The sequence below is a fragment of the Carassius auratus genome, chromosome 36, assembly GCF_003368295.1.
Source record: "Carassius auratus strain Wakin chromosome 36, ASM336829v1, whole genome shotgun sequence".
Lineage (NCBI taxonomy): Eukaryota > Metazoa > Chordata > Actinopteri > Cypriniformes > Cyprinidae > Carassius > Carassius auratus.
In genome coordinates this window covers 5054382-5077636 of record NC_039278.1, presented here as the reverse complement: position 1 = coordinate 5077636, position 23255 = coordinate 5054382, and the positions used below count along the sequence as shown (strand labels likewise).

The window sequence follows — 23255 nt, the reverse complement described above, 5'->3', positions numbered from 1 at the left end:
AAACATTTACCTTTTACATCCCTTGGGTTAAACCCCAGAATGCAACCTGACAAGGTGGGTTCTAAAACTGTGCTTTATTATATAATCACTTCAGCTTTTGAGTGTATTGGAGAAGTATTTGATTTAACGGTGGCCGAGACTCTGCTTATCTCTCTCAATGGGTCTGTATGACAGGTGCTGTGTCATGCCGGTGAGCTGTGATTCTAGAACATTCCGTTGGATAGCAAGCACACAAGATCACAGATGCCAATAAAACAGAGTTCGCCGATCTGTCTCACCACTAATTTATTTTTATTCTTTCCCCCCAGCAGGATATAGACCAACCACTACACCAGGCTTGATTTATCTGTGGACAACCTACCAGAAATCCCTCCCCCACCCCTGCCCGTACATAGCCAGGATGGAAAGCTATGTTGTCAGTAGGATGGGACCTGACGAATGCCGGTCTTGATGAAGATGTCGCTCGGATCCGTATTTAATTCCATGTGGGAATACTTGCCATGCGATGAGGCTTTGAGATTTTTGACAGCTTTGCTATCGGAACATCTGGCACCTTGGGTTTGATTATTTTTTCGTGCAAGTGGATATAAACTAGTACGTCCGCTCTTAGCGTGACTAGCGTGAAGAGGATTGAACATGCCCTTCCAACAGCCAAACCGCCTGCGCGGCGTGTGGAGGGCCATGTGTCCGCGGCTAGGCCTCAGCGCTAGCCTGGATCTGTCATTCTTGTGTTGGATATTAGGCTTGGCCCTGCACTCACAGCTGGCAGCCGCGCAAAAACTGGATGAAACGGACCCCATTGTCACTACAACTTACGGCAAACTGCGGGGATTCAAAAAGGAACTCAACAATGAGATTCTGGGGCCTGTCATCCAGTTCCTCGGGGTCCCTTACGCAGCACCTCCTACAGGCGAAAGGCGCTTCCAACCGCCCGAGCCGCCTGTTTCATGGTCAGATATCCGTAACGCAACTCAGTTTGGCCCTGTTTGTCCCCAAACCCTACTGGAGGGCAGGCTACCGGACGTAATGCTCCCGGTTTGGTTCACCAACAGTATTGAAGTGGTGTCATCCTACGTACAGGACCAGAGCGAGGACTGCTTATTCTTAAACATATACGTGCCAACGGAGGATGGTGAGTTCATGTGCGGGCAGGTCGGACAGACCTGTCTTTGTCATCTCACTGTGTCAGTTTCATTTGTGAAGAATGAGTGCAGTGGAAAAAAATAGCATGATATCTGCATGTCCGATGCATGCTGCTGCTTAATACATGTTAGCGAGTGTGTGCAAGGCTGTATGTGTGTCCTAACCTTCCTACCATCGCCTGCACATGCAAATCTCTCTGTGTGCTGCAGCACGTCCAACTTAGGTGGTCGAGTTTCTTTTCCCTTCCTTTACTTGTTAAACAGACACACACTTTAGTGTAAACAGCCCATAAAGGAACCATAAAGGGGGAATATTTTTATGCAGTACTCATGATGATAATGATGATTTAGGTCAGAGAACTACTTCTCGTTAAACTCATCTCTTCCTCTTTCAGTCAAGTTGTGCTGTTGCATGCTCCTGATGTCCATAACGGACTCCCATGTTATTTTTTAGTCTTCTATTCATTTTGCAGTAAAAAGAATATCCAAGGAATGTGCCAGAAAACCCGGCAAGAAAATATGTAGAAAAGGAGGTATGTATCCACCGACATGAAACCCAATAGAGAACAGGCAACGGTCACTCCCTTCTCTACAACACCTGGAGTCCAGATCTCGGCTCTCCAAGGCCGCATGTCAAAGAAGAAGCCATAATTGATTCCCACCATGAAGAGTTAAATGGGGAGACGGAGCCATCTCTTAAATCAGTTGGGCACACGTTGAACTTGCAGAGTCTAATCTTAGTTAAAGAGATGCTATCTGGTTTTCATTGGCCTACACTGGCTATATTGATCACAGCTTCATCAAGATAATGTCTCTAGCTCCTCCACCCTGATGTATCCTACCTCAGCCCCTCTGAACATTTGGTTTGGTGACAGCTCGCTTTATATAAAGTATCCTGTTAATACGGCCTCTCTGGTGACAAGAACAACCGTAAAACGTTCCAGTGGGAGAACATTGTCCTATCTTCTGCTGACATGAGGGTAAATGATGATAAAATTAAACTATCGGGTAAACTATACCTATAATGTGACCCATTCTGCATTTTAATGTTGTTTACAGATGAATCACTGTCATAGAAAAAGGTTGATTCATTGTTAGATTTTCTGATGAATCAAATCAACATTGATATTCTGTCATCGTTTCAGCTTACTTTATTTTGCAGATCTTGTTCAAACTTCATTGTTGATTCAAAAGTATATTGTTCACCTTTTCATAACCGTTAGGATACCATGGCATTTAAGTGCCACATTAAATAAATAAATAAATAAATAATAATAATACTAAATAAATAAATCTAAGATTACGAGATTAAAGTAGTAATATCTCGCGAATAGTTTGAGTCAAAATCAAAATACTACAAGAATAAAGTGAAAATACTATGAGAATAAAGTCGAAATCTTTGGAGAATAAAGAGAATAAAGTTTATAGCAAGATATAAAAGTGAATGAAACATCAGAAGGCATGGAAAAACAGTATCGTTTAATTTATAATTAAAATAATGTATTATTTTCTAATCGGATAGACTCGCATGCCATTAAACTGAACCAAGCACAGCGATCTGTCACTCCACTTTAAAGAGCATGAAAAAAAAAACATTATTGTAATACAGTATATTGTTTGTATTTCACTTTTAAACTGACAGATTTTGAAAGCTGAGACTTTATTCTGACATCTTTTTTATTGAAACATTCGACTTTGTTCTCATAATATTTTGACTTTATTCTCATAATATTTTGACTTTATTCTCGTAGTATTTTGACTTTATTCTCGAAATGTTTAGACTTTATTCTCGAAATGTTTAGACTTTATTCTCGAAATGTTTAGACTTTATTCTCGTAATATTTAGACTTTATTCTCGTAATATTTTGACATTATTCTTGTAATATTTCGACTATTCTCAAAACATTTTATTCGAAACATTTCAACTTTATTCTCATAATATTTCGACTTTATTCTCGTAGTATTCAACTTTAATCTCGAAATATTATAACTTTAATCTCGTAATCATAGATTTTTTTTTCTTTTTACGTGCAACTAAATGCTGTCATATTAGCGTCAACATTGTATCAACATTTTTTTTTTAAATTATCGATTCAGCAACTGACATTATTTTAACGACTCTTCGATGTTGAAGGTCACTTGCCGACTATGAAACTCATTCTCATCTGCATTAATCTACAGCACACATTCAGTCTATTCAGAAATGAAATAAAAATCAAACACTTATACAGCAGCAAAAAATTCCTAAAAGATTAAGTCCAGTGAGGACACAGATAGCATCTTGCTCTGGGTTTATCATGCATGTTTAGTCCACAATGCAGAAACTGTTGTGAATTTGCTGAAATTTTTGACATCTCTAATGTTTGCTGTTGAATCCATGTTTCCATCCTGCTGTATAATAAGACCCACCATCAACACAACTTGTGGCATTGATTGAATAGCAATGTCTCTCGTGCCTGAAAAATAATGGAGACATTCTAGTAAAATTGAAGCGTTAGATGGAGTGGCTTTGAGAGGTGTGAGTGATTCTCAGATTGAGAGTTTCTTTGTAAGTGATGTGAAAGCCCTTCTCTTTTGCTAAGAATATCATATTTAATTCAAGTCTGGTTTGATGGTTTATGTGCCGTAAGATACATCCTACGCTAGAATTGTGAAATAATTGTCAGTGGTATGTCTTTTTGTGAACAAGTTCCATTTTCATTTAGACTCTCCCATTGATATTTTTGGAAAAATTGGTTTTTAAGGGGAAATGCAGTGATTAGATTTAATTTTTTAGACCCCAAGCTTTATACTTTAATTGGATTTGAAATTCACACATCTACCTTTAATTATGTTAATGGAAACCTTAATTTTGAAAGCCTAATTCATTTACGCCTCAGATAGATAAGAGCATTGTTTAATGGATTTTTTTTTTCTTTCTTTATGTAATTAACTACCTTGAATCAACAGTTGCCACGGTCTTTCTGACTTAAGGACATACTGTCAAGGACGCTGTAAAAACTTTACGCCTTTTACTTTATAAAATAAAGGTTCTTTATTGGCAATTATGGTTCCATTTAGAATCTTTAACATCCATGGGACCTTTCCATTTCCAAAAATGTTCTGTATAGTAGAAAATATTCTTTACATTTTTAAATTGTTCTTTAAATTATTAAAAATTATTAAAATTAAAATCATTGTCCTTTTAAGAACTATTTGATTAAAGGTTTTTTGGGAAATAATTTTTTTTTTTTTCTATAGCATTGCTGCAAAAAACACTTTTGACACATAAATCAAAATCTTTCTTATAAAAAGACAACGAATTAAGCCACGGTAAGCTATTAAAACTTAATTCAGAACTTGTAACAAGGGCTTCCTTCAATGAAAATTACACAGCATTTAGCTGTGTCACAAAACTTGAGTGACCGTCAATAAGCTCTCACTTTCTTCCTGTTCCAGTACAGCAGTGGTTGATGGTAGTCCTAAGGGATGTGCGATGCTTGCAATGCACTAAAACAGAAATGGATTTGCAGCCCCAATGCTTTGGTTTCCATATTTTTTGCTCCCTCTCAGTTTCTGCATCCTCTCTGCTCCCTCAATTGAGATGGTCTGCAAAGCCTGAGCTGAAATACGCTCCATCTCGGCTGGGTGAATGGCACGCGGGGGAGCCAGGGTTAGCGGCGAGGGTGGAGATGAGCGCAGACGTCTGTTTGTATTGAAGCCGGGGGTGGTGCTCGCAGAAACTCGGGGAGAAACATGATCATCTTGGCAGGGCGTAGAGTTAGAGGTGTGAAAAAAGCGAGGCTGAGTTTGTGTCTGTAAGTAAGAGGTTTGTCACACTTGTTTTGGAAGCTTGCAGTAGATGGTGACGCGTGGGTGGAAAGAGCCGCAGTGTGACACAGCAACAGGATTCCTCTGGTTCAAGGTTGTCCGACTCTCAAAGGAAATCTGATTGGAATCATACATACATTGGGTGATCAGAATAACCTGGACTTCGCTATAACTCGCTGTGACTCGAATCATATCTCGTACTGTGGGATATGCAGTGTATTTATAAATGTGTTTTATAGGAACATGATTCATTATACAGGTTTATATTACCAGGGTGTAATGGAATACCCTGGGGCTTTGGAAATAGTGTTTTTCAAGTGATGATTATAGCTAAAAATCTCAAGAAACATTTGTGTTTATTTATGTTTTTCTTAATATAAGGATGATTATGTATATTTTTAGAAAAATTTGAGTGGTCAGTGGTGCTTGTTGGCACAAGTTTTGCCGCAGTCATGGAAGGGTATTGCGGGTGGTTTCTAGAGTGTTGCTAGGGTATTCTGATTGGTTACAAAAGCCCCCATACCTAGAACAATATACAGTGCAAAAATAAATACATATTTTTTTGTTGTTTATAATAAGTATTTTGTATAAACAAAATAAAGGTTTACTATTAGCACATTTTATAATCATTAATTTTGATTATTTTTATTGCATCTTGTCTAGTCTTTTATCAATATTTTCTTATGATTTTCATTTCCATAATAAATTAATTTCTTATATACTATGGTAAAAACTGTTTTTGAATAGTAAAAAAAAAAAAAAACTATTTACTATTACTATTTTGTAATTTATTCATAGTGAATTAATTAATGAGGTAAATCATACACAACAATTAAAGGCAGTATATTTTATCATGATATAGTATTTATTTTGTATATTTAATTTGTATATTAATGTTTTCCAATTTACAATAATGATAGTTTTATTTTTTTACAATACTAAAGTGAAATTTTGTGATGAAATTAGGTCACTTGTTTAAAAAAGTCACAATTTTACTTTTTCATTTTGATTAGATAGATGGATAGATAGACAGACACCTCACCTAAACAAGCCACATGATATGAAGTATAATTTAAAAGAATAAGAAAAACACCATTTGTAGTATATGTGATGTTTTAGAACTGTAATATGGGTCAGCACAAAATGCTTTCAATGTTTCCCCATTCTAACTTAACATGCATTTTAGTCAGCTTTCTTTAGCGAACCCAGTGTTCTGACTCTTGAATCAGTTTGTTCAGAATATATTTGAATATTGAATATGTGTGTAGGAGTGGGACAGGGTACTGTTACTGTAGGTTATGCTTGTCACCATTGTTTCAGAGTAATTTTCTGCTCACTGTGCTTATGTATGAACTTCCTGTGTGACATGCAGGCCATGTAGCATAGGTGATGATGTCTCAGTTGGAATCAATAATTGATGGAACCATTTCAGCATAACTGATGAATACTAGACTAACAGATTGCTGGATCATTTTATCCAAAACGAATCACTCATTCGGTCCCACTCGCACACTTATCCTCAGCCTTTACCACATCATTAAAAAAAAACAAAAAAAAAAACAATCAATAGTCTATTGCAGTCTTAAATTGCCCTGACCGGACTTTCATCTGACAATGCAGATTTACATGAAAGTCATGCCTTTAATGAAAGGGAACCAACAGGGCAGAAATAAATCAATGTTTTCATTTTTATTTTTTATTTTTATAAAATGTTTATTTGTGGTATATTTCTAGGATTACTTTCAGTAATGTGTTTTGGCTTTAGTACAATGACAAATAAAAGCTAATAATCCAACCAAAATTGATTAAAATATCATCTTTATATGTAAACTTGGCATTAAAAACCCTTGGACTAGGTCAGACTTTATTTTAGAGACTCAAGAATTGACAAACCTCACCAGAGACATATGAGATTTAGTATTAATTTATTATTTTTTTTCTTAATGAGGTTAATCTAAACAAAGAAATGCATGTAAAAAAGGCAAATTATTTTCTGCTCCAGAGCAGACACCATTATTTGTACCAACCTGGCACCCTCTAAATTTAGATTTCCAGTAGATATAGGATTTCTGGTTGTATCTGAAAAGATAAAGTGGGATTAGGATCATTTAGTTCTTGGCTGTTTTGCTGATTTATGACTCGTCCCTCAGCCTAATTTTTGCGGATTCGGTTCTTAAACTCCCACCCACGCCCAGAAAATGTCACTCTGTTCTTAATGTTTTGTTACTCATTTAATGGAAACTATTGTAAAACTATAAAAAAAAAAGCAGTTCAAGCTAATGAATGTTGTTGTGTTCTTCATATCTAAAGCCGTTGGTCTGAACTGTGAAATTCCTGTGCTAAGTGTAGTGCCAAGTTGCTTTAATTACAGTTTATGCTAAAATGGAGCATATAAGAGGCAACAGACTGGTGTGTGGCAACTGGCACTGCTCCCAGATCAGCTCAAAGCATGTTCTCCCAACGTAGATGACAACAACCATACCTTGTGGAGAGAAAAAGCAGAAAGGAAGTGAAGGGACAGACTGTCACAGATGGTGCATATGCAGGGGAGACTGTCTAAATGCTTAATTCACCTTGAAATGACAATGAGAGACTCACGTTTAACCTAGAGCTTTGTGTTCATTGAATACACGAACAAGCCCCATGCATGCATTCTTGGACAAAAGAATGAAGTCCCTCCCCACCCGATAGTTCTACTTTCAGTAACTGTGTTTTTATTCTGAGCATGTTGGAAAGATGTGTAGGCTGCTTCATTCCTTTTATCTGTAGCACTTTTCTGAAAACTAGTTATTGTTAATGGCTATTGACAACAAAAGTTAGCTATTGGGTTAAATGAAATTATGTTGTCAGAGTTTCACAACAGTTTTTATTAACTGACACAAGCCTACATTGAATGTAAGAGTTAGCAGTATGATGTCACAGAGCAGGGCACTATTATGTTGTAATTAGATAACAGAAAAGAGTAAATTATAAAGAACAAATGTTTGGTCCAAAAACTTGTGGAACTCAGACCAGAATTATACATGAATTAATGAATTCACATTTATTTATATTGCATTCATTATGTATTCATTACTCTTTTATCCAAAGTGACTTACAATGAGGAACTTCATACACAGAATCAATTAGTTTAATTTAATTGTAGGCAGTACAACAAATTCAACCATGATATTTATTTTTATATTAATCTGTTTTCCATTTCACAATAATGAAAATTAGACTCTTTATTTTGCATTACAATGATGAGAATTTGGTAGTAAAATGAGCTCACTTTTCCTGAAAACAATATCACAGTGTTGCAGTCTTAAGAGTCATCATACACTTTCACACAACAGGCCAATCTTATGCTAAAATTTTAACACAAAAATTTGATCTAAAGTTTGTGAGCTGCCATTGTGTGTTTCCAAGTTATGCCACCCTCTAAGATACCTTATTTTACCCAAATTCAGAATTGCTTGCATGTTTAAAATATAAAACAATCCCAGAATGCATTTCAGTGAGTCGAGGGGATAAAAATCATAAAAGATGACAGATGAGTTGAAATAAATAATCATTGTAGTGCTCGTTATCATTAAAAATAGTTTACCCAATATTTGTGACTATTGTAGGTTTTTATTCTTATAATTAAAGTGCTGTGCTGTTAGCATGGCAACATACAAACTAATTTAAATCACTATTGGAATCCATTGTTAGTCTCAGTAGCTTGTGTATGGAAGCCAAAACATGTTATTAAAATATTATTTTGAATTGTTTGTTTTAGTTAGGACACCTCGAAACAGACCAAAAAAACATTATCAGTCTAAATTCGAAATGAAGATTGATTAAGCACGTTCCACACCCCTAAACCTTTCATTATTGGTTTTGACGTTAATGCCAGTAATTAGTTTCTCTGATCCAAGAAGTGTAACTAAAAGGAATAAGCCTGCGCCAGTCAACTAGAACAGTAGTTGTGTGCCTGTGCTCTTTCAGACTGCAAAACCCAAAGTCAGTCCATCCCAACACAATCAATGGCCGTCTTTGTATTTGCTGTCACCGCTATGACTGCCGCGGACACTTCTAGACCTCTAATTAGAGTGGAGGCATCAATAACTCATCACTCCCTTCATTAAACATATCGGCGGCCATGCGGCCCGTCTCGGGGCAGTGTCACAGCAGCGTTTTGCTGCTTCAGTAGTTCACCACGTCCTCCGCCGTTTGTCTGTGCTGGATGTCATTACTGAAGGGGTCATTTAATCACAGAGAGAGATCATAACGAGCAGAAAGAGGCAAAAGTAACACACATCCTGCAGACAGCCCCTCATGCCCAGACACACAGAGAGCCTTTGAATATTAAAGGACAGGAAATCGCATTAACAGGCCAGGGTTAAATGAGGGACAGGCCAGGGAGAGATATAAGTAGAAATCTGTGTTTTTGAAGCCACTTTAAAAAGGGTCGTTTTTCAAACTACTATAATTTAAAGAAGTTTGAAACAAATGCTCATAAATGTATGCTATTTTAAAATATAGAACTCCTATTAATCAGTTTTTCATCTTTGTCTTTTTTTTTTTTAATGGCAATGACCTCAATTTGGGTGTTAGATGTTAGACACAAGCGCTGCGTCTGAAATAGCCATAGGAAATCGCATACTGCAAGGAGTCAGCAGTGGATTTGAGGGCGTTGGCAAATGTAAAGAGAGCGTCGTGGCATGTGTCCATTCCAAGATAGAGCTGGCATACCACAACTAGAGCCCTAAGATTTCCGCAATGCAGAAAACGCGGAGGGAATCGCGTAATCCAGTCATAAAAACACATCTTCCTTTATTAGCGTCAGCTGTCTCACTAAATAAGACGTGAACACATGAACAACATCTCCAGAACTGCTCTGACAGTCACTTCATGAGCATTTGACCGTTTGATTTGAGTAAAACTATAGCGTCACATCACATACACAGAACTGTAAAGGTACGTCAACCCGTCAAAATAAAAATCCGGTTTAAAGACAAGTATTTGCCAGATATGTATTACTATTGTTCAGCAGAATGTACATAGCCTTCTACAAAAAAAAAAAAAAAAAAAAAAAAAAACACACAACATTTCTTCCATGTTTTATTTTTAATAGTAAATCCCCTTTGTTTACCAAAAAGTTAAGTTTGCTTAATTTTCAGTAATTAAAAGATAAATTAAATTAATGTTTTATGTGTTTAATGTTTAATGTGCATCTCAGAAAAAGCTTTATTTAAAACCCCAACTGAATGGCACTTAAATGCACTTCATTCATCTGTCAACTTTATTGTCATTGTTCACAGTACAAGTACAGACAGAGAAACAATGGGTAATAATTAAATGTTTATTTTTGATGTATGCATTGCATTCTATACATTTAAAATATAAAAAATAAGAAATTTCTAAAAAAGGAAAGTGCGCCTTATAATACCGAGCGCTTTATATAGGGATCAAAGGCGCTCTGTCAAAATGTTGACATTCCCTTTAGCACAGCTCTATCTAGTGGAACGCAAACCCAGTCAAACGTTTGACTGCAGTATCTTCTATTCTATGCGCTTTATAGTCCGGTGCGGCCTATATATGAATACAGTTCTTAAATAGGCCATTCATTGAAGGTGTGCCTTATAATCCGGTGTGCCTTATAGTGCGGAAAATACAGTAAGCAAAAACACATTTTATCCGATTACTCAATTAAATCGATGGAATTTTTTGTAGAATAATCGATTACTAAAATATTCGATAGCTACAGCCCTAGTATATATACACACATAGTAAATGAGGGAACTAAACAGGAACAGCTGGACAAGGATTAAATAATCAGTAACCGAAGGAACTAACATGAACAAACTCATACAGATACATAATACATAAGGTACGGACTGGGAGCAGAGAAGTCGATGCTCAAGGGCATCAAGGTGGAGTTACTGGCCTGTGTGACCAAGGTGGAAACAGGGACTTGGCTTACCAGGGAGATGATGTTGTGTGTGAGCAAGATGGGGAAACTGAAGCAAGGAAGGAACCCAATGGAGACAAAGTGGTTTAGGGTTGAATCATTGCCACAGGTGCAAAAGTCCATGGTGGAAGCTGAGCGTCAACTCACTAAGGTTTGTTTTGATGGACGAGGGAACCCAGAGTAGTCCCAGGGTAGACAGGCCATGGTGAAGATGGGGAGAGTGGAGCCGGCCAGCTGTAAAAGTGTAGACATGGGCCTGGAGATCCAGGGTGCACCTGGGGACTCATGTCTCATGCCGAGCTGGTAGATGTGAAACCCTAGGCGAAGCTGACAAACCACACAGACCTAGCAGCGGGTGAAGAGCTGAGGAATTAAGACAACACCAGTAGTTCCGACGGATCCAGGGAACTGGCCGTAACCAGCAAGAGAGATGGGACCAGGAAGACAGGCAGGAACATAGTCAGAAGAAGATCTCCAGATGGGACAGGAGTATCCAGATAATCGGATGGGACAGGCAAAGAAGGCCGTGATTTGGGGATGGGGATTTAGACCAAAGATTTGTCAGGTTTAGGTCTGCTCCTGGCTTTGGGGTGGACTGATCAGCATGCTTATTCTCCGGGGCTTTGGTGGTATCTGAGCTTAGTGGGTTCTTCAGGCTCACTGACTGTGAGGGAGAGGCCACAATTCCAGAGCATCCAGCCCAAATATGCCAGCAGCCTTCGATTCTCGTGGAGGAGTAGGAGACACAGTGCTGGTGAGTCCATGTCAATACAATATTACAAAACATATAGTAGTGTAGCGTTTGTTCATTTTCTACAGCTGTGCATTAGACACTTTCTGGATTTGAAAAGAGCTGAGGTCCTGTCACACTACTGAAAAATGTAATTAGGTTAGCAGTGCTGCTACTTTTAGGTTGTTAATCCCCAAAACATGGTAAAAATATGCAATAGCAGTGAGTGCAAGAGGGAAAAATAAGCAGAAATAATGATGGCACACAGAAAGAGAGAGATGGAGCAATGTGTGGCTACAGCTTGTGAGTTGAGGGTCACCTAAACAGTGCTGGAGACCGAGAGGGACTTCACCTTGAATATTAATGACGGTTTAAGCCCATCAATTCTTCATTGTGGCAGTTCTTGTAAGTGCAGACCTCTACGGCCACTACATCAGAAATAATTTTTCTGTGGCAGGAGAAACTGTCATTTAGAGAAGATTTAGATGCATAGGCACAATTCGTTTTTAAACCAGTACATATAATGCTGATTTTGCCAAGAAAATTTCACTAATTCGATCCACTGAAAAATTCAAAGTACAGCCTATTTCCAACTCTTAATTAAACCATACTGCATTTGACTTATATATATATATATATATATATATATATATATATATATATATATATATATATATATATGTATATGTATATATATATATATATATATATATATATATATATATATATATATATATATATATATATATATATATATATATTGAGCTGATGGTACTTTGTTGTTATTTTTAAAGTGCCAACCATCTCTTAAAATGAATGTGTGATGTTACAAAGAGCAGGAATATAGTGGGTGAGAGAGATGTGACTCAGAGGTGTGCAGTCGTGATGAACAACATTCTGTGAACGCGCTTGATTCTGTCCCTCAGTATGTATCATGAACAATGAAGAGAGTTGTTGTGTACTACAAGATGAAGAGATTAAGGCTAACAATAGATCTGAAAAAAAAAAAGAAGAAAAAAAAATATTTTTATGAAAGTGAAAGTCGTGACATTTGCCAAGTATGGTATTCCATACTCAGAATTTGTGCTCTGCATTTAACCCATTTAACTGCATTTAACAGCAGTGAGAAGTGAACAACACACCGTGAACAAGATATTTATGTAAATATCTCATTGTATGTATTTCTTATTAATCTGAAATATCTGTAATTTAATTATAATATATATATATATATATATATATATATATATATATATATCATGGCCAAAAATATTGGCACCCTTGGTAAATATGATCAAAGAAGGCTGTGAAAATTTGTGTTTGTGTTTGGATTATTATACAGCTGGAAGATCCAAACATGGCCCATTATAGGATTTCTTACAGAGTCAGTCACTTTTAGATTTTTTACCTATTGGTATTTGATAGAATCAAAGATGCCATGTGTCTAGACAAGATCTCCAGGACATCCAGCAGAAATATAGGACCACAACATCAAAAATACAGCAGTTTTATTGTATATATGGGTACTGTTTATCTCTGTGTTCACCAAACCCGTCTTGAGGGTTTGCTGCTAAAAAAAAAGCTCATTTTTAGTTTCATCTGATCATAGAAGCCAATCCCATTTGAAGTTCCAGTCATGTCTGATAACTGAATTAGTTTGTATTTGAATGAGCTAGGATAATTTTTATTAAAACCCTCCCAAACAACATGTGGTGATGTAGGTTCTGTTTGACACATTTTTTGTAAGGTTTTCTGAACCCGAGACTCAACTATTTTCTGCAGATCTCCAGCTGTGATCCTTGGAGAGTCTTTAGCCACTCAAACTGACCTCCTCACCATGCATTAGGATGATATAGACACACGTCCTCTTCCAGGCAGTTTCGTAACATTTTATGTTGATTGGAAATTCTTAATTATTGCCCTGATGGTGGAAATGAGAATTGTTACTGCTCTAACTCTTTTCTTAAAGCCACTTCACTAATTTGTGAAGCTTAATTATCTTTTGCTGCACAACAGAAATATATTCTTTGGTTTTTCTGATTGTGATGGATGATTAAGGGAATTTGGGCTTGGTTTTCCCTCCTCTTTATATTTCTGTGAAACAGGAAGCCGTGGCTGGATAATTTCATGTTTATAATCATGCTGGAGTGCTCAAAATTGTGAATATGAATGGAGATATACTTTAGAGATATTTTACTCATAAGAATTTCTAGGCGTGCCAATAATTGTGTCCAATGAGTATTTGAGAAAAACTTTTATTTCATTATGATATTTCCCCCCATTTAAAAAACTTATTATCCAATGAAGGCATACATTTTTGTGATTATTTAAAATAAAAGTTCAAAAGGATTAACAATGCAGATGAATTTTCACAGCCTTCTTTGATAATATTTACTAAGGGTGCCGGTATTTTTGGCCATGACTGTATTTTGTCTTATCAACCAAAGTGTAGTCAATTAAACTCATCTCTAATATTTTGCTATATATATATTACCCCTAATCCTGGAATCTCAATGATATGTGACATCATAAGAAACACAAATGAATGAGCCTTAATAAGACATAGGGATAGGGATACATCTTGTCTGATAACATGATATGCTTTGTGTGTGAAATTTCCGCTAAATTAACTGATAATATTTTTACACCAGATTCATATCCAGCCAGATGCCTCTGTGGTGCCATCAGAGGGTGCGAAATGCAATTAATAACGTTATCGATCTCATCACATTGTAAAGTACAAGTTGATCTACAAAAACTCTGGTTTAGAGAGGAAAAATTAAAAAAGTACAGATGATTGACGTTCACTGATGAGATTGTTTAGCCAAAAGCAAACTGCACATTTCCAGTTCCTCCTACACATTTTTATTTTATGAATTTGATGTATATATTAAGTTTGTGCAAATTAGATTATGTTTGTAACCCTGAACATCACAGCAGCACAAAATGGATGTGCGTTTGAATACAATTGCAATCCTGCTCTCAGGGCAAATGCTGTGCATTAACTTCTGGTAGAGTATATATATTCATGAATCCAATTTCATTGGCTGGTGCTCACCTATTATCATCCCTGTTATGATTTCAGCAAATCAGTTAGAGCGAACGCACACAACCTAATTAATATTCATGAATCCAGTAGCTCGCTAATCCTAAGGACATAATGTGCTTATTACTAGAATTCGTATTATTGTTATCATCTTATAAGTACTATTGTTGCTAGAGTTTTTTTTTTTTTATACAGAAACACTGAATGACTAACAAAGCACCACCACCAGTCCAGATAAAATATTCAGTTAAAATATCTATGCATTCATACATGGTTACCAAGTTTTAATTCTAATTACTAAAGTCCTATCATTAACTAAAACTTGATTATCATCATATTATAATGCTTCACTGACTTAAGAGTGTACTTTCAGATATTTAAAAACCAGTGCCATTTTAAAAATATATGCAGTGTATATATATATATATATATATATATATATATATATATATATATATATATATATATATATATATATATATATTATTTTTTATGTCTTAATTTTTACTTTTTATGTTGATATTTACTTTGTCTCATAATGGTATGCCACGATTTATTATCTTATAATAAAATCCCCCCCCCCCCCTCCAATTTTATGGATATGGGCTTCCGTATTACCATTTCGATTTTCGTATGTGATTTTTAGACTATATACACGTCACCCTTTTTTAACAATTTTTGTCAAGACTGATAAACAACAACTGACAAGTATCATTTGAAACTATCTGAGGTCAGTGCTACTGTAAATATAGACTCTTCAGTATTTGTTAATTTATATCACACTGCAGATTCTCTTGGAATGTAATCACAAGCTTCATATTCAGACAACGCCTCACAGTTCTTGCTGATTTCCATTCAGTATTAATTATGCAACATGGTACTGTAAGAGAGTCAGCAACGTGGAAACAAGGACACAGCAAGGCAGAAAGAAAATAAGGGAGAGAGAGCCTTGGGTAGATCATGGCATGCCAAGGCTCTGTTCTGGGATTCGGGTGTGACGGGATTTCTTCCACTGTTATCCCTTTGTTTTAAGAGTGCTCCAGTGGAGCAGCAGCGTGTCTCGACCATGCTTTACGGACCCCCTCTGCAGCCCTGTAGCCCCACACCACCTCTTCTACTGCACAAGAAGACACAGCAGTGATGAAAGTCTAGCAAAGACTTGCCATCTCATGCCACCAGAGAGCTCTTGACAGATTGTAGCTGCTGGCTTCCACAGCTAAAACAGCAGTGTGTCACCATCAATATTAATATAATCAGAAGACACATGTGGTAAGGCAAGGACCAAAAATAACAATTTAGTATTTTGTTCGAAACAGAGAAGGAATTTAATTACAACTCCAAAAATATGTAAATATAATAACTTGATGTTTAATACAGTGGAATTGAGGTGCATTACTCTCAATGTGGTCCCATTATAGCCTGGTAATACCAGACTCTGCTACTTCACTTTGCTTCGTAGACAGAGTCTGGAATGGCATAATAGAGAAGTGTTTTCTCTCTCGCTAGGGGGCGCTTGTCTGAAGTTTAAAGTCATTGGTTACCCGTAAGCCAATCAGATACGTTTAGTTATGACGTATGTTATGCACCTGTACAGCCGCATCGAAGCACAGACATCATGCATCGAACTCAAATCTATGATTGAACTTCCACTGTAAACCTGTTGTTAAAAACTCTTCTTGTTCTGGCTTCAGTTTGAAAAAGAGTTGAATGTTCTCCATAACAGAGCGAATTGCATCCCGTGTCTCGTTTCCCATTTCCGCGGTCGTTTCGGTTTTCGATTTCTCTAACCTACAATGTAAAACTCGGCGCTTAGCATCTAAAAATGCATTAAAATGCATTTTAATACATATTTTCATAATTTTGAGATTCATGGTCGTTATTGTGCAATATAAAGTCACAGTTACATGACATCAAGGCAAAACTATAATAAATAATGTCACAATAATAATAATATATACAGAGTATATACAAACAGTCAATACACCCACATAGGTAAAAAATTAAAAAGGAATACAAATAAATAAATGAAGATTCTTACCCAGACATGCTCTTTCAGAAATGATGGGCACTGCCTTTAGATGATTCATGATGCATGATCACAAGAAGTCAGGTGGAATAGATCACCCAGTATGCATGACCTGGGAAGCTTCCAGAAAGCTGTTTATTTTTGTAATTTGGGCATCATGTTGTGTCCCGTCATTGTGAGAAAGGCCACCTGATCCCTGATCAGTAGAGCTGGAACAGACACAGGATCCATCTGCCCACCTGTGCAGCAAGAGAGCACAACAACCATGAGGGTCAATCCTGCTACATTTTCACATTATCAAGAGTCTTGCTGAATTTTGTAGCTGTGTGAAAAATAGATAAATAAATAAATAAAAATACAAGAATGAAAGTGTTCCTAAAAAATGAATGCCTCTATCAATTCACATGATTGATAGATCTTTTATTATCTTACTGTGTTTATTTTATTATTATTATTATTATTTTATATTTTGTTTATGTAGGAAATGGTGTGTTACACATGTAGTCTAAGGCTGGGCTTTTCAAACTGGGGTCCGGGAACATTTTAAGAAAATAACAAAAAAATCTCCATTTTAAATCAAAATATAGTTATTTTATTCTGTTTCTTCAGTTTTTTGTATGTCCTTGCCATTGCTCCCATTGTTTTTAGGTAAACCGAATGAATGGATATGATTACACAAAACTAGCTGCCTTTATATTATATTTGAGGGTCTTTGGCATCAAAAAACCTCTAATGTAAGACCACATGCTACAATAGAGTGGTTCACAGGCTTTCCACACTGAATCTGTCAGTGATCTGAACCATTGCTTTTGATTTAACCAACACGCTGGCATTTAGGAATGTGACAAGCCTGGCTAATTCAGCTCCTCCTCCCTCCTAAAAAGCAGTAAAAAAAAAAAAAGGGAATGGTCTCACATTCCATAACAGCCTCTCCAACCTCTTCTGTCCCTGTCTTTGAATTTGAAATATGCCCCAAGTTGACAGCTAACATCATTTTGTGGATCTGTAATTTGAGTCATTGTGGTTTGGGCTGATCCTGCGAGTGCTGTCAATGTGTTGTGACTGTTCCTCTTTTTGTGCTGTCTCTCGGATTGCGTGGCTCATCAGTCCCTGACCAAAGAGGCATGTGCTTAATTCTGCCAGGCTCTCTGTGATTTTGATTCTGGAAGAGATATTTTTATGTGAAAAGGCAGGTTGATTGGCATTTTTCCTGATAAAAGCAACATCTAAAATTGCTCAAATCTTCCCCAAAGCTAACAGCTTATATTTCAAATATGTATTCGCAGGATGCGGTCTCAGATAAACGTGATGGGGGATGGTTTATAGCATCATTACATTTACCACTGTGTGATAATTCCAAAAATTGCCAGCCACAGATGAGCTGGAGACTTTAACACGTCCTCCTGTTTGTTTGCTTTTCATGGAAAGCAGTCAAAGTGCAGAGATGCCAACTTCATGGAGGAGTGTTTGTAAAGCTGAAGACTAAATTTGCACACTGAAATGTTTAAATCGTGCTGCACTGATGCATGACTCAGTTGTGGTAATTTTTGCAAGAAAAGATGTACAATGTCCTTGAGAGAGTGTGTTAATGTGCAAGTATGCACTGTGTGCACAGTACATAAGATACACTACGATACTACAGTACATTATGCACTAAATGAATCAGGGTCATAGCAGCTGTTAAGGTGCGGTCACATTTAAAGGGTTAGTTCACCCGAGAATGAAGATTTGTACATCTTCTACTCACCCTCGAAGCATCCTAGGTGTATGTGACTTTCCTCTTTCAGAATAATCCAATCAAAGTTATATTAAAAATGGTCCTTGATCTTTCAAGCCTGTCAATGGGGGTAAGCGGTTGTTTGTTGTCAACAGGTCAGAAGACATACAATAGAATGCACGCATCTTTAATAAAACATCCCTCACACGGGTCCTGGATTATTCTTATAGACAGTCAGGGTGAGTAGAAGATGGACGAATTTTAATTCTCGGGTGAACTAACCTTTTAATGTCATTTGCAGGTGAAGTCCAGTCACTTGATATATGTTCTGTTAGGAGTTTGATATGAGGATGAAAAAGAAGAACTTAAAACATTTCTTTTCTGTTTTGATTGGCAGTATTGTGTTGTGTGATATGGATTGCGCAAAATGTTACAAACCGAAACCTCTTCCAACCACTAAAATCAGAATTCAACCGACTGGATGAATGTTAATAATATCTAGGACCTACTTAACTGTCTTTTAGCCAGTCAGATGAACTACTGGGTGAACAGTGCATCACCTTAATTAATATTCATGAGCTCATGGCTACATATTACCCTTATTTAGTATCATTACTAGTGCTCATTTCTCGGATCTTTATCAATATGAGTAATTCCATAGATATAAATATAAAATATAAAATAATAATAATAGTAATAATAAAAATAACTAATTAATAAATACAATTTGTTTGAAAGTTGCTTCTGTGTCAGCAGTCATTCATGCATCACATTGGACCTTATTTGCTCACATATTTTCAAAATGATTTTTCTAATGTGTCTTACCACTTTAGAATTTGCAAAATATTTAGAATACATAGACTTCTAAGTGCATTACCGCCACCGGTCTCTCAAGTGGACCATTGACACTCCTAATTGAGATTGTAGATAGAGTGTCAATGGTCCACTTTAGAGATAGGTGGCGGTAATGCACTTAGAAGTCTTTGATCCACCACAAAGCCAGAAAAAGAATAAGTTTCAAAATTGCGTGAATCAGAGGAAAAAAATTATATAAAGTAAATACTATTCAGTTTTTTGCACAGACCGATCATTTTGTGTCTTTACACGTCAATGTATCGTCTGATCTTTAGCAGTACAAGTAAAGCAACAGATCTGTGGAAATTGTATAAAAATTAAAATAAATAAATAAAGTTTGTTTACTACTAACTCGTGACATCGTAGGCCTTCCTGACTGACCTGCTAGAGTACAGTCTGTGGGGGTCCCGAGGGCCTGGCACACATGAAGGCATTTTGTCACCGTGTTTAGTATTTAAGAGCTGAGAGGAGAATAAATGGAGACTGATGTTTTGATGGATCCTCATTGACTTCTCACCTTTCTTCCAACATCTCAGATGTGCAGAAGCGTGGAATGATGGCAGAGGAAATTTGCAAAGCTATTACCTCAGTGTCTTTCTAAATCATATGCCTCCAAGAGGAGACAACTGCAATAATACCTGCCATTTACTGGCCAAATGATCTATTATATTCCCACCTGATGGGTAGCCGAGGTCAGACTCACTTTGGATGGCTTCAGGGGTTGGTGGGGCATTTTTACACCAAACGGGCCTCTACATTTGTCTTTGTGCATGTATTGTACATCTTAGACTAAGAAAATGTCATAATTAAAAGATTTTCTGAGTTAATTTGCTTAGCTAAATTTATCTTGTACAGCTGAAGTGTAATTGCCTAATATAATTGCCACAAATGATTCACAACTAATACTCTTAGTCAGCTGAGTGAAAAGCATATCAATTGTCAGATCGCTATTTCACACACACACATGCACACAGACATTGTTTCATACACACCATACTTTTCTCAACACCACAGATTTACACACATTGAGCTCCACATAATAACTGTTAATGCAAGTATTTTTGATGATCGTTTCTGTAGAGTCCACTCGTTTTATTGCATTTAACCTCAGCTGTCGTAATTTTAATTTTTTTTCATCTAGCAGTGGCAACAGGTATGCAATAAAATTTCAGATTGAAGCCTGCACTCCATCAATTCTGAAACTCAACAACACAACCCACGACATTTAAAGCTTCTTATGTAGCAGACTCTGTGTTGTTTTGGATTGGTTGCCTCCAGTTTTCCCTTTGTTTTGCCTCCAGCTAAACCCGTGACGCAATTGTGGCGTCAGCACTAAAAGCGTCTATAGTTACCTTTTTAGTTTGGGTCTTTAAGGTTAGCAGTTTTGTTGAGATCCTAATTATGAGCAGTCATAAAAGCAATGCTTGCCTTAGCAAACATTAATGCCTTAACTAACATGAATTATGTGCCATTATTTACTTAAAGCATGTAAATACTACTCTTTCAGAGGCAAATAAATAGTTGGCAGAGAGTTGTGTAATTAAGGAGGCCTTGACACTCTAACACCACCACATCTGTCTTGTTGTGCTAGTTGCTAGGTTGATCCACTTTTAATGACTTTCCAGTATTCGTGCATTAAAAGGTAATTAGCTGATCTCCAGTGATCATCCCAGTCAAGAGTCAGTTAGTTAAGGTTTTTGTTAATGTGAAGAAGGGTGCTGAGAAACTAGAGTCCATCACCACGAGTGCATTTACAGGGTCAAATTAAAGTGAACAGGACCTGTTTGCACGCTAACTTTTTGTCTTCAGGGTATTATTCTCCAGTCTCTTATCTGAACGGGTTTAACCCTGCCATTTCTGGTGCATCTTGAATGAGAAATTTTGCAGTTCATTGACCTTCATGTGTACCTTGGATGCATCTTGTCTTCCATCTAGAGATCGTCACATATCCGCCCTTTATATTAGCCTGTAAAATGCTACCAAAGATATAAAATAGATAGATTCAAACTGAATTACATGCAACTCTTATTAACATAGAGCTCTGCAACACTCCAAGTGAAGGCAGATGGGCAGCAAAGTCATTATATCTTTACAGCTTATTGAGTTTAGAAACAGTGACAGTGAAGATAAACTTCTAGCTTGTGGTTTACTCATAAATACCTTTTGGCATTTGTGGTGGAAATGTGAATCGTTTCTGATTTTCAGGTCCTCCATCTTATCCACGAGTAGAAACACATTTTACCTTGTTAAAGTGAGCCACATTTATTTTTGTCTACGACTAAGTGGTTCTGAAAATGGGGCCTTATTACAAAATGTACATGGACAAATCGAGGGTAGAACGGGGAAGATTAGAGCAGGTGGCTTATTCATCACACCGTTGTAAGACGAGGGTGAGGCAGAGCGATCCGGCCTTTGTGTTCAAACTTCTGAGAATGGTTGGTCTTGTCGAAAAATGCCAATCTGTGTCTTATACCCAGGGAAGGAGAAAATTGGAGACCACCCTACGGGGAAGTGTACCAACAGCACGTTTCGGAACATAGCCAATAATTCCATATGGCCATAGGTTTCACAGCCATGTCAGGAGATTTCTTGCCAAGTGTTAATGCAAAAACTACTGTCGTATCAGGTGAAGGAGGGCCGAAGGTTAGCAAGATGCTAAATGCAAGTTAGGCAAGCAATCTGGCAACGTCCTTTGCCAAATGGAAAAGGCCACTCAAGGTGTGCAATGGGATAGCTTTATGGCCAAGGTTTTTTTTTTTTTTTTTGTCTCACGACTCTCACCAATCAGTTTTATAATGGGAGCATGTGCGCTATACCCAGCAACACTCTCTTTAACATTTACAAGGTTTTAGGATTTAATGAGGAAAGGGCGTAAAGGCTCTCTGTTTAATTTGTTGGCATTTAAATGGGCTGCAGGGTTGTCTTATGACTATTTGCTGAGCTAGGAGGGTTGTTGGTAAGAGGGTTTACTGGTATCTATGCTGCATTGACAGACAGGATGGAGCGGCCCATTGACCAGTCCATATGCTTTTTCATTATAGTTTTGGAAATACTTTGGCTTTTGACCAGTGTCTTTTATATTTCATCGAGCCCATCACATACATATCCAGGAGGAGTTAAGGTTATAAGTGCTTCCTTCAAAAGAGACCACTTACTTGTTGTTTACTGTCATTACAAGCAGTGCAGAATATTTACTCTTTATTTCCCAGCTCTAGTTTTATGGATACATTTTAGGAGGAAAATGGCTTGTTAGTTCCGAAGGTGAATTAACTTTGAAGTCGGAATAAAATCGAAATTGGCTGTTTACTTTCTTAATGCACATTCCTAGTCATTTTGTGAACAAATCAGTGATACATGCTGCTCCAAAGAGTACAACAATTTTTCTTTGTAATTTTTCATCAGTCTGCTTTTCTAAGCTCTGCATTCTCGGTTATTGTTGCCAACTGCAATAGATATGTTCATTTTTGAATAAAAATTCCAAATAAATACAAGTAAATATTATATTAGATAATAATAATTATTATTATTAACATGTATTATTCAATTAAAGATTTAGGAAAAAAGTTTTCAAAGAAGTTGTTTTTTTTTCTCTTTTTTTTGTTTTGTTTTGTTATAAAATTATCATTGTAAATGTATAAATAAATAATTTAATAGAGTAAAATCCTGTCTGAGAAAATTTTGGACAATAATAGTTGCCGCTGCAGGATTGGTCAGAAACATTTTAAGGTAGTGCTTAGCATTTTCTCCGCCTCTGAAATAACGTTCATTTTCAGCTGACATCATCGAGCCCTCTTATTTTTCAGCCCCTCCCTTCAACCACCTGTCATGTAGACACCCCTTTTTCACTATCCAGTCAATTCCATATGCATAAAATCATATTTTTTCTCTCCTAAGTATCCTGAGTCACTTCAGCAATCCACAATATAAGTGTAAAGTGGCTTGCTAGCACAGGTTCATGTCATGTGGAAATTTGTTTATTTTGTATATATATTTG

General features: G+C 36.7%; 1 protein-coding gene across 5 annotated transcripts in view; it reads left to right on the top strand.

The window, feature by feature from the left end:
* nlgn1 (neuroligin 1) overlaps positions 1–23255 on the top strand; it is a 242022-nt gene that overhangs the window by 57248 nt on the left and 161519 nt on the right. For 3 of the 5 annotated variants that reach the window (XM_026220932.1, XM_026220929.1, XM_026220934.1), the window contains exon 2: positions 309–1132. In XM_026220932.1, the coding sequence (XP_026076717.1) occupies positions 637–1132 (496 nt within the window). In that variant the 5' untranslated portion in view covers positions 309–636. The remainder of the gene's footprint in view (positions 1–308; positions 1133–23255) is intronic. The other 2 variants (XM_026220933.1, XM_026220931.1) reach the window with 1 other exon arrangement.